Source organism: Gekko japonicus, unplaced genomic scaffold (genome assembly GCF_001447785.1).
Source record: "Gekko japonicus isolate JY-2015 unplaced genomic scaffold, Gekko_japonicus_V1.1 scaffold640, whole genome shotgun sequence".
Lineage (NCBI taxonomy): Eukaryota > Metazoa > Chordata > Lepidosauria > Squamata > Gekkonidae > Gekko > Gekko japonicus.
This window is the reverse complement of record NW_015174860.1, coordinates 704,775-722,448: the sequence shown is the minus strand read 5'-3', so window position 1 is coordinate 722,448 and position 17,674 is coordinate 704,775. Positions and strand designations below refer to the sequence as shown.

The following is a 17,674-nucleotide window of genomic DNA, read 5'->3' as shown; positions in this document are numbered from 1 at the left end:
AGCCATGCCATTTGAGGGGAAAACTCTTTGTTTTCCCCTCAAATGGCGTGGCTCCGCCCCCAGCGTGTGACGTCACTTCCGGGTGACACACACGCGGCGTGCGCGCGCACGGAGAGGACGACGTCGGGGAGACCCTCGCTCCCGGATAAATTGGATTTGGCAACCCTAAGAGCAGCTCAGCCTGTTGATCATACTACTGGGTTCCCCCTTTTTCAGTTGTTTTAAAGGTCTGCTTCTAGCATGAAAACTATTTCATACTTTTAAGAAAGCAAAGGTGCAGCAATTTGCTGCTCTCTTTCAAGTTCTGGATATATTTGCAATTCTGCTTTTAGAAAATGAAGGCATTTATACAATTAGATTCCATAAATATACGTAGTAGAGATTTATGTCCTAAGTTATAATGATAAACTTTGTTACAGTGATTTAAAAAGTTTAGGCTTGATTAGAGATGTAAAATTTCCGGAAATTTTGAAGCTTGGGGAAAAAAACCGGGTTTTTTCCCAGTTTTTTTTTTTCCGGGAAAAAACAGAAATTTTTGGAAAAATTGAAAAAAAATGCTACATTAGCATTTCTTTTATCTTTTCTAGATTGAAAGTAATTCTGTCACTTTAGGAACATAAAATATGACTATGGACATTTTTACTTGGCATGAAATTATCACAACTAGCATATTAAAAATGTAGTGTATCCAAACAATTATTATTGAAACCTTTTTCTCTTTTTGTGGCAATAGCACCTCCTAAAGGGAGAGATGTATCTTGTTCTTGCATTGGAGAGTTCAGTGTGTAACGTAGGACTTGCTTGTCCGCAGTGCACAGAAATTAGATCAATCTGATACCATATATATATATATATATATGAGAGAAATTATTTGGAAAATATTTGAACACCTTGTCTTAAAATATTTTATTCATCATGTTAAAATAAAACATTCCATAATTAAAAAAAATCTTTTCTTTTTTCAATTTTTCCAATTTTTTGGAAAAAAACAAAAAAGGCTTCAGGAAAAAAATGGGGGGAAACGGTTTTTTCCCAAATTTTCTCCTTTTTTTCTGGGCCTTCACATCTCTAGGCTTGATATGGAAGTAGGTAAGGTATATATTTCCATGTTTCCCCCAAATTGTTGTTTGGACTGGATGGGCGATTGGCCTGATCCAACATGGCTTCTCTTATGTTCTTAACCAGGGAGAAAACACCTTTTGCTCATAGCTTAAAAATTCCCAGAAACATTGCACCTCTAGTGGACACCTTCAAAGGCAGTTACAGTGCTGCTCTGGAAATGCACAGCATATAATATATGTGTAACTAAAGGGTTGGAAGTATGATGATCCTAAAACATTTGGCAGCTGAGGATATCGGAGATAGTCCCTGAATTACCTCACTCCCCTTTATTTTTCTTTGACTGTTTCTATTTGGCAATCAGTGTTGCTGGACCTCCTTTTCAAATTTGTTTTTTTTTTTTTAACTTTCTGGGATGAAAAAACACTAGCAAACAACAGCTGCACAGCAGAGTTGGATCAGTTCCTCCTACAACCAGGAAAGAACATTCAAATCCATGAGTCATTGCAACTGAAGCAATACATTCCCTCTCCCCTTGAAAAACATTAGATCAAATCTTAAATCTAAATGTAAACACATAATCCACTCCTGTACATCATCACTCGATAGAATTAACATCCCCACAACCCAACGTAACGATCAAAACCAGAAGGTCTTCAGTTTGTTGTTGGGTAAGCAGTAAAACAGCACCATGCAAGGCACCAGGAGGAACAAATCAAAGGCAGCCACTACTTTGGAACAGCTACAAGTGTCTGCTCAGAATGCTGCATCGGCTGACTCTGTCACCACTGCATTCACACAGTGTAGAACTGCTGGATTCTTCTGGGTGGCCAGAGGTCTATTGGGCTCCAGCCTACAGCCCACTGCAATCATTCTTCTAAGCAGTTTGCTGATAAAATCTCTCACATCTCTCACACTGATAAAATCTCACAGCTGGCCAGTGGGGGAAAATCCCATCCCCAACTGACCTTTTCAGGCCTACTACACAGTTTCAAGCATAATTCTGGTTAGGGTTGCCAGCCCCCAGGTGGCACCTGGAGATCTGCTATTACAGTGGATCTTCGGACAACCAAGATCAGTTCCCCTGGAGAAAATGGCTGCTTTGGAGGATGGACTCTATGGCACTGTATCCTCCACTTCCCAAACCCCACCCTCCTCAGGCTCCACCCCCGAAATCTCTAAGTATTTCCCAACCCAGAGCTGGTAACCCTACTTCCAGTTTCAAGCCTACTTCCAGTTGGGGGTGACACTCTGGTTTTTGGGCAAAACTCTATGGTTTGAAGCCAAATTTACCAGAGTTTTGCCCAAAAAACAGAGTGTCACCCCCGACTGGAAGTAGGCTTGAAACTGGAAGTACGGTTACCAGCTCTGGGTTGGTAAATACTCAGAGATTTTGGGGGTCTTTTAGGAGGATGTTCGGAGACCCCCGCTGGCCAGGTAAGTTGACCTGGCAACCCTACGTTCTGCAAGGTTCTAACTTGTCCACCATGCTTTTCAACAATTATGTATAGCCACTGGGAGAGGTCACCTAGTGATCTGGATGACACTCAGCTCTATTTACACTTCTAGCAGATTTGTGGAGACCATGAACAGGTGTCTGGAGACAGTTTCCCCCTCCATGTCACTAACACAATGACGTCACTTCTGGAAGTGACATCAGCACATCACCAACGTTGTGTGGGAACGTCTGAGGTTGGGGTTTCCCCCAATGGCCAGCTGGCCAGCAGCAGAGAGCCTACAAAAGCAGAGGATCCCCTGCCCCAACCGGGAACCTGGCAAACCTACTGGCAATGGACTCAATCCTCCTATTGGATATACAGGTTGCAACTGTGACCGGGGTACCTTTCACCAACTTTGGCTCATAAGCCAGCTGCAGCCCTTCCTGGATGGGAAAGGTCTTGTCATTGTGGTGTGTGCCCTGGTAACATCTAGGTTAGATTACCGCAATGTGCTCTATGTGAGGCTGCCTTTGAAGACTGTCCAGAAGTTATAGCTGATACAGAATGCTGCAGCCAGAATGTTGACTAGAGTAGATTGTAGGGAACATATCACTCCAGTCTTGTTCCATCTACAATGGCTCCTAGTTTACTCTAGGCTCCATTCAAGGTGCTGGTATTGACCTTTAAATCCTTATACAGATTGGGGCCAGAATACCTTAAGACTACTTTCTCCTATATAAAGCTACTCACACCCACTCAGCTCATCTTTGGAGGCCTAGCTACAGGTGCCCCTGCCATCTGAGGCTAGACGAGAAAGGGCCTTCTCTGTCATGGTTCCAAAACTTTGGAACTCCTGGGCTAGGGAGATTTGTCTGTCTCCTTGTATCATTGTCATCTGCCAGCAGGTGAAGATATATTTTTTTTTGCTTGGCATTTCTCCATTGTTATTGACTGTCCTCCTTGGTTATGTCAGGTGTATTTGTGTGTTTATCTGTTGTTGGGTTTGTTTAAATATTTTCTAGATAGTTTAAATATTCTTATTTTGAATGCTGTTTTGATACCTTGATGTTTTAATGTTCAAATGTTTTAATGTTTTGAAACTCACAGCCTTAGGGACCCTCTGATCACATATTCCATATTTATAAAAGAGTGTTGCAAACCCATCACAGACAAAGTGTTTAACACCAGTGTTACCATGCCTGTGCCATAGCTCCTGTCTGCCTATATGAGGCTAAAGAGCTGTTTTTCTTATTCCAAAACTCCATACCAGAGAGTTACTTTTCAAAACAATCTTGCTTCTTCATAGAGCAAAAGGGAAAACCCTGGAGGTGAAGACTGGAATGACAGGGAACATGAGGATACTGTTCAAACGTGCACCACAAATAACCAGAGAATCACACTACTGACATCATTCCAAGTGACTTTCACCTATAGCAAAATATTTTTTATTTTATAATATGAATCAAGGACAAACATATAGTCTACCTTGCTACTAAAATGCATTTGAATTGAACTATGAATAAAGCCTGCTTTAGCTGAGACCATATTCCTGTTGTCTTTTGCAAAAAGCACAGGACAGCAGGAGTCCGTCCAAGACAGAGGGCCTTACCCTAGTAAATTCTTAGAAATCACCCATATGCTTCACATATTTTGGGAACTCCTAAGCTAACATGCTGTGAATATGCCAGAGACCATAGGACTGAAGTAGTGGCAATGAAATTTCTTTAGCAAAAATCTCTGCTTCCTTGATTCCTCAAGAGTTATGCTTCATGCCCACTGCCCATGTGCACAAATTCATCTCTGTGTGTGTTCTATTCCATATTATTCCATAAACCACACTGATGCAATTTAAAGGGAAGAGAAGAAAAGTGACTAGGGAAGAAAAACTGACTGTGTTCATGCTGGGAATTAATTTTTTTACTCTGGATTCCCCTCTGCTTTTTCCTCCCAATGGAAAGGAAATGTGACCAGAATGAAACCCAAGAGTTCTAATAAAGGAGCAAGCCTAGAGCATACTGTAAGCTATCCACAGAATGCCCACTACAAATTCCTAGAGCATCTTTAGTATGTACACTAAGGAGCAGCCTTGCTCTGCTTCCATAGCAACCTGCCTTTGCTCATCCCTCCCCCCCCCCAGCATCTGCAAAGCAATCACAGCTTCTTTTTGCTACTCATGCAAATAGAGTAATAAGGCCGGGCAGTTCGCCAGCCAGCCTTTCCCAGAATAGCTGACAGAACCCTGCAGGGAGCTGGCAAAACCTCACCCGAGTTTTAGCATCATAAATACAAAAGAAGGAGTTATGATTTTAGTGTATGGGTCAAGTCTCAGATGTTATAAAGACACCAGACCACCGCAACAGTGAATCATCTGGTCAAAAGATCACCCTTCTCCAAAACTGTGCTTTGAATTATGGTCCTAGTTTTCATAATTCAAGTACTTTGATAGGATGTACTGATCAAAATTGATTTCATGGAGACAACACCTGTATACAAGACAGCAATGAAGCATGCTAGGAGTCTCCACTGAGCAGTGCAGCATACTGATAAGATCAGCAGTGGAAAGACTGGGGTTTAAACCCCCAACCTGGCCATGAATTTACCAGGTGACCCTGAGCCAGTCATTCTCTCCCATCCTTAACCTTCTTTATAGAGTCATTGTGAGGATAAAACTACAAAGGGAAAGCCATGTATGCTCTTCTCAGCTTGTTGGCAGAATTAAACATTAAAATGTGATAGCTACATCACTGCTGAGACTCATTCATGTTCTGCAATGAAAATCCCTTCACAAGACTTCTCCTTCATGTTCTGCAATGAAAAAAGGTTGCAGCTAGCAAATAACTCACCTGCCGACTCTGCAGCAAGTGCAAAATGTTTTTAGAAGTCCCTGGTGGCCCCTCTGCCTTGCAGTTCATTCAATTATAAACTCACAGGAAATTGCTGCCTGTAAATTGTCCTGGAAAAAAATGTGTCGGCCTCAGCTATTAACTGCAGGGCAGGCCCATTAAATCTGCCACTCACCACCACAGTTCCTCCTGCAGCTGCCCTCTTATTCTGGCACCTGCCAAGAAATCACAGCCGGCCCAAGAGGCGTTGTGCCTCTGTCACACCAGGTGGCTCAATTAGTGATATTGGGGTACATGTGCTAAAACCATGGCATCTGGAGCAGGTCTGGTAGAAACTGTCCATTATATAAAATTTTCTTAAAGGAAATCATGGACACAAGCATTGAAGGTGGACTAAAGCCTCTGTTTCAGTCCCCAAATCTCTTCCTGCTTCTTCTGGACCTCAGTCACCACCATGTGTCATGATAGGGACAGTGCCCTGTGGGTATCAAAGGGTAATGTAAGCACTTGAGTGAGACTCTCATAGGCTGGCAAAAGTTAAGATTAAATGTTGTGATCCGGAGCAGATGGAGCATTGCAGTGTGAGAACAGAGTGCACCATCAATATTAAACTAAAGAGAACAGTTAATCCCATTTATTTTTGCCATACTTCAGATTCATGACATACATTTTTTAAAAAGCCTGTAACTCTAATTATACATACAAGCATTTGAGAAGACCCAGGGTAGCCAGTTTATGTTCCCCAAACTCTACCTTAAATTCGTGTATTAAAAACAGGGATGGCCATGAACCTGAAAAATTTGGTTTGTATCCAACCCATGAACCAAACTAGGAGGTTCATTCACGAACCGAACCAAAAGTAGAGTCCCTTTAAAGCCCTGCTTTTTACTCTATCCACGAATGGCCACAAACCACCATAAGCTGCTTTAAAAATTTGTGGAAGTTTGTGATGGTAGACCTGTCATGAACTTTGGTCCACGAACAGGGCAAGAATCATGATGGATTTTGCTTCGTAGTTCAGTTCGTGCCCATCCCTGATTAAAACATATATACCCTGCCTTTCCTCATGGGGAGGGGGGAGGTAAAGATGTGGGATTGATTTGGGAGGGGGAATCAAAACAAAACAAAAAAAACATTTGCATCCCAGATTGAAGCCTGTTCTTACATAGAAGCTATCCACATATTTCAATAGAAAAACAAAGTCATTTCTACAGGGTTCTTTAATGAGATACTTGTGCTTGTTTGGCACCAGTTCATTTCTTTAAGTTGGGCCGAATTAAAAGCAACACTCGACAGCATGATATTTTCCTCGTTCTTTGTTTCTTCATTTTGTGAAGTGTGTGGCTGAAGCCTTTAAAAACAGTTATGCATTGCATTTGAACAATAGGATAAAAGTAAAGAAAAAGAACTGCCACCCACAATTCTTGCATGTGTGCAGAATTTCTTCCCACCAACAAAACTTCTCATCCTTCCAGAAAGATGGTGTGACTACCATTGAGAACAACAGAACTATGTCTCACTGGAACTCCTAGCAGCGTCTTCTACTAGCTTTGGTTTCTGTAGGCCATTGGCTTCTCTATCTGTACCTGCTCAGTGTAGGCAGAACTGTGAGCTCTCTGCTCAGTAGAGATCTGTGGATGGATGTCTGCAATTATTTTAGGAGTAAACCTGCTGGGGAGGATTTATTCCCTTGGCACTATTTTCCAGGCTTCAGTCAGCCCCCCCCCCCCGCTATTTGCCCCAAATGGGGAGGGAACATACAAACAACAAACTTTCTGCTCTGTGGTTAGAGAGCAGCTACAGAGCAGTTTATTTTTCTTCTGCAAGCACAGCCTCTGCTGAAAAACTCCAGTGAGGAAAACTATTATCTTTTTGAACTTCCCAAGGACAGGAAAGAAGCAATACAGGCTTCTGGGGAGGGCCAGGCTGCAGTGGAGTACTAGTGATTAGTTTTGCTGCAGCATTTCTCTCAAGCCCTTTAGAGGTGGACAGCCAACATACTGTAGGACTTGGACAAGGGAGGGAAATTTGCCTGCCCAGTCATGAAGATCACTATCTCTCACCCTACAGACCAAAATAGTGTGTGTGGGGGGATGGTATGAAAGAAATGCACATGTTAAAGCTTCAGCAAACTGTAAAGCTGGGGATTTGGAGCACTTGGCATCAGGAGGTAATTTCCAGTATATCTGAAGTGTGCAGGCACACAAAAGCTCATACCCAGAATTAAATTTTGTGGGTCTTAAAGCTGCCACTGGACTCAAACTTTGTTCTTTTGCTTCAGACCAACATGGCTATTCACCTGAATCTATTTCCAGTGGCATCATATTTTGTACACCAGTCCTTAAATACTCAGTGTTGCCAAATCTGTGAGTACTTAAATCCAGAGACTGGAGCCATGAACAGACACAACAAATCTTTCTACAAACTTGAGGAAAATCCCAGGTTTTCATAAAACAGAAGTTCTCAGTGGCAGTTGCTAGGCAACCACAACAGCATCACCAATCTTTAAGCCTTGGTTTCTATCAGTATAAGGCAGGGGGAGGGAGCAAGGCCCTTTTCCAGGCTCTTTTTGGCATTCGAGAGAGGACTCACAGGGTCCAGGCCTAGCAGTAGCCACTGGGCGACTTGCTTCAACCCAACTTGCACAGTGCACCCAGCCCAGTTGCTTGCTACTGTTTAACTGAAAAAAAATATGTAAGGGAACACAGTGCTATAAATGGCAAAAACAGACAAAAAACACTGTGAAGATTCACTTATAAACAATGTATGAATCAAATAAAGACTACCATAAATTCATATGTCATTAGATTTACATAAACTTCAAGAATCTTATACTAAAATGAAAACTTCCGAACATGTACAATACCATGTCAGAGAACTAAACACAACAATTACAAAGCTAAATTCAGATCATAAAGGTTACTCAATTCAACAGGTAAACCTTCTGAAAAAACAGTGGCATCAAGGCCACCTGAAACTTTTATGTTCCACAAATAACGATTCACTAGCAAGCACATACAAATCCTACAGTAGACTGTGTAGCTTTCCAGCAGACTAACATGTTTCTCAGGAGCTTCTACCAAACCTTCTGAGTGTGAAGCAGTTAGCACCTCAATTATGGAAAGTAATGAGAATTTTCTGATGAGTTTGTGAGCTCCATATGAAAATGCTTATTCTTTTTAAATATTTTTTAAAAATGCTTATTCTTGACTCTGATGAAGATTATAAACATGATTTAACCTGGGTAATTGATGTGTTTAGTTCTATGACATGGTGCTGTATATGTTCAAAGTGCACTTTGGAAGTTCTAGTAGAAGATTCTTGAAGTTTATATAAATCTAATGACATGTAAATTTGTAATACTCTTTATTTGGTTCACACATTGTTTATAAGTGAATCTTCACAGTGTTTTTCCTTCTGCTGAACAGCAGCTACCCCATAAAAGTCAGTGTGGTGTATTGCTTAGAGTTTCAGACTAGGAGACCCAGGTTGGAATCCCCATTCTGGTGTGAAAGCTCACTGGGTGACTTTGGGCCAGTCACACACTCTAAGCCTAACCTACTTCACAGGGTTGTTGTGAGGATAAAATGCAGGTGAAGAGAATGATGTAAGTTGCTTTGGGTCCCCATTGTGGAGAATGTGGGATATAAATGGAGAAAATAAATAGTAAATATAGCTGATGATGGGGGGTAGATAAAAGGTAGGTAGGCTGGTAGGTTGGAAGGAGAGAAGGAATCAAAGGAAGGTGAGGATGTGGGGACTGCCAGGAGGAGGGAAAGTGGAAATTGTGTGGGGAGGTGATACGAGGAAAAAGAGCTGCCACCCAGAAATCCTTGCAGGTTTCCCACAGAGCTACTGGGCCTGGCTCTTCTGGCAAAACACACCTTGACTGGAATTCTTCCAAGGAGAGGCTGCTTGAAGAAGAAAGGAGGAAAAGACTGGAGATGGGGGGGGGAGAGATAAAGATAGGTTGGCTGGTGGGTGGGAAGGAGAGAAGGAAGCAGGAAAAGAGGAGAACCTATGGGGGCTGCCCAGCAAGGAAAAGAGGAAATAGTAGGGAAGGGGGAAACGAGATGTCCTCTGCAGGTCCTTGCAGGTCTCCCACATTTAAACATATAAATCAGGATGTAATTGATACAAGACAGTCAGTGGAGGATAAAAAGAAAAAATTTGTTAGCTACTTTGAGTCCCCACCAGAAGGAAAGACAAGGTATAAAATTAATCAATTAAATTTTATAACAGCAGTATTCACAAGCATGTCCTATAGAAGCTCATAAATGGGAATGACTGATGCCTTTCATTTGAAGGGAACATCCTTTAATGCAGAACACAGAGCCTTAGAATGCAACAGCCTCCTCCTTATGTCACATGATTACAGCTCAGTAGGTGTATTGATATTAATCAAAATATAGTTTAAGAAAGAAAGAAAAAAGACCACTTCTTAATTGAAAATGTTGGGTCAGCCACAGTAATAAATTTCTCATTGGATGCCTCTCTGAGACTTGTCCACCCACACAGAACATTGGCCTGGTTTGATAGTAGCAGATTTTAGTCTCAGACCACTTGAGAGAGAGGAAGATGAAGAGAGAAACACCCACAGAGAGTAAAGGCTGGCACCGATATGTTAGTCTGAATCCTGGGTCACCTGCCAAGGCTTGCAGTTTGTCACCAGAGCCTTCAAACAGCTGGACTCTTGCTTGTGTTAAGCTGTCTTGGAACTGACCAAACACCCTCCCCTGTATTGGGACAAATCAAGCACCAGGGATATCCTCATGCACTGAAACAGGAAACCTTCAATATGCTGAGATTCAGGCATTCAGCCAAGCATGGAAGGTGGGAGATGAGAAGAAAGATAGGACTGAGAGATTGGGTTATCATAAAACCAGACAAAGAGAATGTGGCATCCCAAAACAAACAGTGTGGGGAGGGCTGGCTTTGAGAAGAAACATGATCATAAAAACACTGAAATCCAAAGCGAATGCAGCCTAGCAGTGGTACCAGATGTATTATTTGGATACATCAAAGAGTTGGGTTACTGAGTATCACTTGAGGACTTCAGCATCAGAGGATGACTTGAATGTGGGAATGTGTCATCACAAACCTGTGATTGCACACAGAACTGTCACTTTACCATGTTTCCTTGAACACAACAATCATTCAGACATCAATTTGCATGACATTAAATGCTGAGTCAGCAAACAACAGGCACGTGTAAGGAAGCCAGGCTGCTGCAGGCACCCCCGGGGAAACTTGGGACAGGGCAGGAGGCCGATATGATATCAGCACATCAGCTGACACTCTGAAAACTCTATGGTATTACCACAGAACATTGGCTGATGTGCTGACATTGAAACATTATGCATTATCATTTCTCCCACACACACACTGTTCTCTTGTGAGTTCAAAAGCAAGGACAGATGGGAGGGCCATGCCAGCAGAAGATTGCCCACCTGAAACGGGCAAATGACATGAGTGAACAGTTCAAATCTAAAATAAGTTCAAATCCTGTAAGAGGGCTTACTCCTGAAGTATGCCTAAAAATATGCCTTTTTCAACCAAGAATCCCAGCACTAAGCAAGTGCCTGCTATATCTCTTGAACAGAAACAGGTGCCAGTCTTTTTTACTGACCCTGTTAAACATGTATTCACTGGCAGCCTGGTGTATAAATTAAAAAGACAAAGTTTCTCCTAGTATGAGTGAGAAAAGTTTCACTTGTTTAATTTCCACATATCTGTTTGTTGTTGAAAGCACAGGACCAGGGCCAGTACAAAAGAGCTGGCAACCCTAAACTGAGTCTATTGGTTACTTGGCAGGAAATAGCTCTTTGTTTCCCCCAATATAGTTTCCTCTACTTCAGCCTCACCATATCCTCCAGCTCCACTTTCATCTATACCATGAGCGATAAGCTATATTATTTTAACACTCCAATAGCAGCAATGTTAAGAGGCCTCACAGCTGGGATCTGGGCTTGTCGTCACAATTACACATCTGCTCACCAGAGCTATGGAATGAACAAGGACTCTCCACTGTGGCTTTCCATGAGATGTGAGTATTTTAGGCTAAAGTTTACACCCCTTCCCTTCATGGAGCTCTGGGATTTTTAAAACCTTTTGAATGATAAATGGAAAATGCATGACATAATACCTCACCCTGCGAATTTCCATTTCTCTTCAGCAGCAAGGGTTGAGCAAAGAGAAGAAAACAAGACCAAAAGCTCTTATTTTCCAAAATGAACAAAATCAATCAATTAAGGCTTGCTCTAACAAGACTTATTAATTAACTCACAGAAAATAAGAGATTCAAAATGACCCCTCCTGGTCACATGCAAAGCCAAACCTAGGATAACCTTACATATCAATGAAGGGATGAATTCAAATTGCAGCTGAAGTATTAGGCACTCAAGACAGTAGTAGCTTTAAAAGACCCCCCACCCAGCAGTGACTACAGTCCTTCCCACAAAAAAATGTTTTCTCAGAGCCATTCTGGGTTGGTCAGGCGACTATTTTTCCCCCCTGGGCTCTTCAGAATGGATCCCAGTCACCTACTGAGTGGGGGGAAATAAGCTACAGGTATTGTGTAAATTGACAGCATAATAAAAAGTAGAGACATCACCCTGCCAACAAATGTCTGTATGGTCAAAGCAATGGTATTCCCAGTAGTCATGTATGGCTGCGAGAGTTGGACTATAAGGAAGGCCGAGCGCCGAAGAATAGATTCTTTTGAACTATGGTGCTGGAGAAGACTCTTGAGAGTCCCTTGGACTGCAAGAAGATCAAATCAGTCAATCTTAAAAGAAATCAACCCTGACTGTTCCCTGGAAGGCCAGATAATGAAACTGAAGCTCAAATACTTTGGCCACCAAATGAGAAGGGAGCACTCACTGGAGAAGACCCTGATGCTGGGAAAGACTGAAGGTCAAAGAAGACGGGGACGGCAAAGGATGAGACGGTTAGACAGTGTCATAGATGCAACGAACATGAAATTGAGCCAACTTCAGAGTACGGCGATTCTCGATGCTTGGGGATCCAACACTAAACAACAACAAATTGTGTAAATTCCTCCTTTGGATCTGCCTACCTCAGACTATACCCGCTGTGTGACTGAACAACAACAAATTGTGTAAATTCCTCCCTTGGATCTGCCTACCTCAGACTATACCATGTCCCAGATAGCCCAGGCTAGCCCATTCTCATCAGATTTCAAAAGCTAAGCAGGGTTGGCCCTGCTTAGTACTCAGATAGGAGACCAGACCACCAAGGAAATCCACAGTTTCTATATAGAGGCAGGTAATGTGTATGTATGTAAAGTGCCGTCAAGTCACAGCTGACGTATGGTGACCCCATAGGGTTTCAAGCCAAGTGATTATGCCCTGCTTAGTACTCAGATAGGAGACCAGACCACCAAGGAAATCCACAGTTTCTATATAGAGGCAGGTAATGTGTATGTATGTAAAGTGCCGTCAAGTCACAGCTGACGTATGGTGACCCCATAGGGTTTCAAGCCAAGTGATTATCCAGAGGTGGTGTGCCATTGCCTTCCTCTGCAAAGTCTTCCCTGGTGGCTTCCCATCCAAGTACCAACCCTGCTTAGCTGACAAGATCAGGCTATACTATACCACTCCACATCACCTGAAAACAGTATGGGGTCACCATAAGTCAGCTGCAATTTGGCAGCACTTTCCACTTCAGGCTACGGTCTCATTCAATTTTACTCATGTCATAGATTGTTAAGAAAAGTATGCCTATGGAAGCATTCTCAGTGCCAGACCGCAAATGGTTTCAACTGCCCAAGAAATATATAAGAACACAATAAATGAGAGGTTGAGATCCTTCAAGCTCTCCCCATAAAAATAACAGGGCTGTGTCGTATGAGAATGCTATTAAATGGCTTAGCTTTGTGTTGCCAGCAAGGAATTTATGCCTAAATCGCCTCTCTTTTGCTGATTTTCAGAAATAGCTGTAGACTTATTAGCATGTGACAAGACACATGCAAAAGCTACAATTAAGCTTTTGTGAATACAGTACTTTCAGGTAGTAAGCCACATATATAGCTAAGCATGCCAGATCACAAGCTGGATATCTTGTCTATAGCTTTAACAGTTCCAAGACAACATAATCAAATGCAGCTATTAGCCCCCCCCCTTCAGCCTCCTCTACCAGTTCCTTTGTTCAGTCTCTTCCACAATCGTCTGTGAAATAAAACTAGCATCTTACTTTCCACAGTAGATTAGGGAAAAGAAGGATGGGTCAAAAGACTGCTGGAGTAGATATAGTTTGGCGACTTCCTACCCCATTGCCTCATAGTTTTTAAGGTAAAGATAGAATGTGATCTAGCAAGTCTACAGAGTAGTTCAAGGCGAAATTCATGCCATCAGACTTTTTTTCCATTTTTTTAAAAAAGGGAGTTGCTATTTGATCACATGTGCTTTGGGATAATATGCATCGATTGGCCAGGAAAACTGAGCAACTATTTACCAAGAACCACATATTTGCAAAAGCCATGATACTGGACTGAAACAGATTTGTGTGTTTAGCCAAGTAAGTAACTAACAGGCAACTGAGTTCTAAAAATCTGAGTTCTAAAAGTCTAATTTCACACAATAGGTTAGGTTCAGAGTATTAGGAGGAGGATGAAGAACCAGCTGGATGAACCAATTCAAACACCAAAATACAAAAACAAAGAAGACTTCTTTAGGAAGACTTTTTCTCAAGGAGTGATTGAATCCTATATAATTTCCTTATGTCCCAAACATCCAGTGGAAGAGGATTTTATTGCTGACCTACCACTGAATCAGCTTCATTTCAAATAAAAGCAACAGATGCAGAAACACAGCATGGATCACCACTGTGGTCTTCCTTGGATGCTGCTAGGTACAAAACATCTAAACATCTCTAGATGTATCTAGCTATCCATGCATTTCCACACACGTCTGTTTTCTGTTATTGTAATAGCCAGGCAGCCTGCCCCTCTATTTTCTCTTACATAATCTATATAGCAAGTGAGGGTTTAAAATACTGGCTAGAGCCTGTCAGTGTACAATTTAAACCAGGAAACCTTCCCAACCTCTGCAAAAACAAAATTCCCTTGTGCCAACCTGGGAACAACTGCGCAGTAGAAATAGCTTGCCTCCAGCCAGGAGTGGCTATTTGCTATGCAGAAGCAGTGAGTTCATTCCATATCTCCCTCACATTCCTCAGGAAGCTCTCATCTATGCAGGACATCTGTTTGAACTGGTACTAGTGATGCATTTTTTTAATGATTAAGAGCAAGTTAAATATGACAGTGTGCCATTCTGGCAACCAAGCTGGGTGCATCAAAAGTAATGCATGAACATCTGGAGTTCTGAAACTAGCACAGGCCTTCAGAATCACAGGTAGTCTTTTCGCTAAGGCATATGGCAAGGTGGGCTAGGCTAACACGATTGTAGCCCGGCTGCTGATGGTCCCCCCACTACCAAGGTCCACTTCTGATGCTATGCAGCCAACTGAGTTGCATGTTTGATGCCTATCAGCCGTACTCACCCAGTGGTGATGTCATCATCCTCAGTCATGGTCTTGCCCATTAAGTCGCTGTCACTCATGTACCCGGACTTGAGATCGACGTCATCAGCATCAAGAGATTCAACAAGCTCCAGGCGTGAAATGTGGCTGAGCTTGCTGGGGCTGCGCATTGGCATGGTGTGGGAATAATGAGCTCGCTCCCCGTGCATGTACCAGCTGGGGGTGCCTTCAGAGCGGCATCCCCCACCCACTGAAGGGGCATCCCCAGCCTGCAGGCGAGGGCTGGATTGACCATAGCGCCAGGAGAGGGGGGAGGAGCGGTTTGACAAGCTGGACACACTGCGGGGGTTGGCTTCGTCACTGTCATAACACGTCATCTCCAGCGAGCTGCAGGAACAGAGCAGAAGGAAAGGGGTTGAGGGCTAGAAGTAAGGGTGGAGGGAAGATTCAAGGGCACTTGTGAAAATCAGAACATCTGGAGATACGCTGAATAAGAAATCACAACTACTGGGCAATGTAGCCTCAGACAGTATGGCCAGGCTGAGACACAGAGAACTCATAAAGGTGTGGATAGATTGCAGGTGCCACTATACTTCAAGGTGCAACTGCCATCACAGCATGGTATATTACTGTGTGAGTATTTTGGGACATTGCCTACTGACATCCATGGTGTAAATGGAGACAAATCCCCTCCCCTTTTATTACTGAAACACTTTAAATATTGAACACTCCTCCACTGCATTTCTGTAGGACAAGAGTGTCCCTCTAGCCCTTATAAAAGAGGTGCAATGTTACCGCAATGTCGTGAAATGTCTGGATCTTTTTTTGTTTTTATTTCTTCCTCCAAGGCACAGTACATCACCTCTCTAGCACTGATATGCACACCTACTATTGATTTTCTTTTTAAACAAGGCAAACAGAAGTCTGGTTCTCTCATTCACATGCACTCCAAATCCAGTGTGCAATACATATTGAGATCACCTTACTGTCTCTAAATGGAGACCTGTGGGTCTATCAGACAAAGGCTAAAATGCAATGGGGGGGCACATGTTCGCCTGATCACTTGGACAACAGATTGCAAGTCACTTCAGAGCTGTGCATTAGAGAAGTAACCACCGAATTCCGAATACACATCCACACTTCCCCCCCACACCAAAATATACACACCAAAGTTTAAAAAGCAGCCCAGGAATCTGGTATATAAAGTGCAGGAAGACATTATCAACACAGCAGTATAGCATGTTGCGTTTCCATTACAAATAAAGGCCCTTACAAATAAATGGTCCTTGCCGATGCCCCAGCTCCCAGGCATGCCTTTCATTGAGATTCAATAAAAGCAGTTACTGGACATCAAATACAAAGTGATGATTAAAACCATCTTTGGAATGGATTCACAGCTCCAGGAGAGATGGGGCTTAGCCTGCAGAGCCCTGCAGACATGGTTTCAATAATTACACTGACGCACAAATGTTGTCTTATTAAACTGAAATTAAATGTGGGTTTTCAGCCTTTTAATTTGTGAAGAAAGCCTGCCAAAATTCTGCTTAGCACAGCCTCCCAGACTAACCCCAAGAGGGAAATGCCCCAGCACTCTGATCTGGCTCATGAGGTAATGAATAATTTTAAAGAATCCCAGAATTATTGAGTGCCCCCTGCTGGCAGAGGTACAGACAGCACATCCTATCCCAGCCTTCTTCCATCCTGGAGATTTCAAATATTAACCATGAAATTCTTGTCTTTCAGCTTAACCTGATAGCAGGGCTGGCTGGTTTCAAGTTCTCAGTGGTAAACCACACGACTGCTAGCTGGAGTGAATGATTTTAGCAATGCAGCATGGATGGAAGTTGATAAGATCCGCAGAGCTAATGGATTCAATTTAGTTGTTTTGTTGTACTGGTGCTGGCTACTTACTGTCAAGTAGCAGGCATCTTTGTAAAAGAAATTAAAATTGATAATAGAGATTTGCACACAGCAGTTTAAAACAGCAAAGGATAGCTACTTGAGAAGACTGTCAAGGAAAGGTAGTGGAGTTGCCTTCTCTTGCTGTTCCCAAAAGGACAATTGTATTCTTCTAATGATTTAAAGTTGCTCGAATAGAAATTAATAGACATTGCAGTTAAGCAGCAGAGAAAACACGTTAGCTTATTTCACACGAGTGATCAGACTCGGTCAGCAATTCTCAACCCATTTTCAGTCCAGAAGCCTACTTTTGCTAGGAGGACTGGTATTAGATCTGCATACTAAACAACTTGCTTAACCCAAAGTATTTCTTTTGAAATGTCAAACCTGCTAAACCTAAAGATTAAACCTTCAGACAGACACAATCCTTGCTCAGTCTGTGTTTATGGAACTGTTCACACCCAGCCTCTTCATCATGACCCTATTCAATTCAGGAGTTCCTGGCCAGCAGTTCACAGTGGGAAACCTGAGGATTTAATTTGCTACTTCCTTGTCTCCTGGATCCTAGCCGTATTCAAATCTCCATGGCCAACAATTCTGTGCTGCATTTGAAATCTTAACTGGAATACTTTTTATTGACTCAAACCCATGCAACATTTGATGCCACAATACCTTTTACCAACAGTAGCCTTTGGGGTAAAAGCAATACAGATTACAGATACTACAAAATACTGAGGCTTGTTTTGCACTGTGAGATTATATTGTGTATGTAATAACCACTTCTGCATGGGAAAATAATGAAACCTGTGACTAGACTGTCAGCAACAATTATCAGCAAGAGGAACAGCACTTCAAGGCACACAATGCAATCACCTTGCTGAACCTAAGCCACTGGAGTCAGTTTGGTGGCTGGATGGGAGACTTCATAAATCC

The 17,674-nt window shown here is 42.5% G+C and overlaps 1 protein-coding gene across 1 annotated transcript in view; it reads right to left on the bottom strand.

Annotated features, from left to right (window-relative positions):
* NAV1 (neuron navigator 1) overlaps positions 1-17,674 on the bottom strand; it is a 336,027-nt gene that overhangs the window by 130,698 nt on the left and 187,655 nt on the right. The window contains exon 6 of the mRNA XM_015424681.1: positions 14,864-15,229. Within this exon, the coding sequence (XP_015280167.1) occupies positions 14,864-15,229 (366 nt within the window). The remainder of the gene's footprint in view (positions 1-14,863; positions 15,230-17,674) is intronic.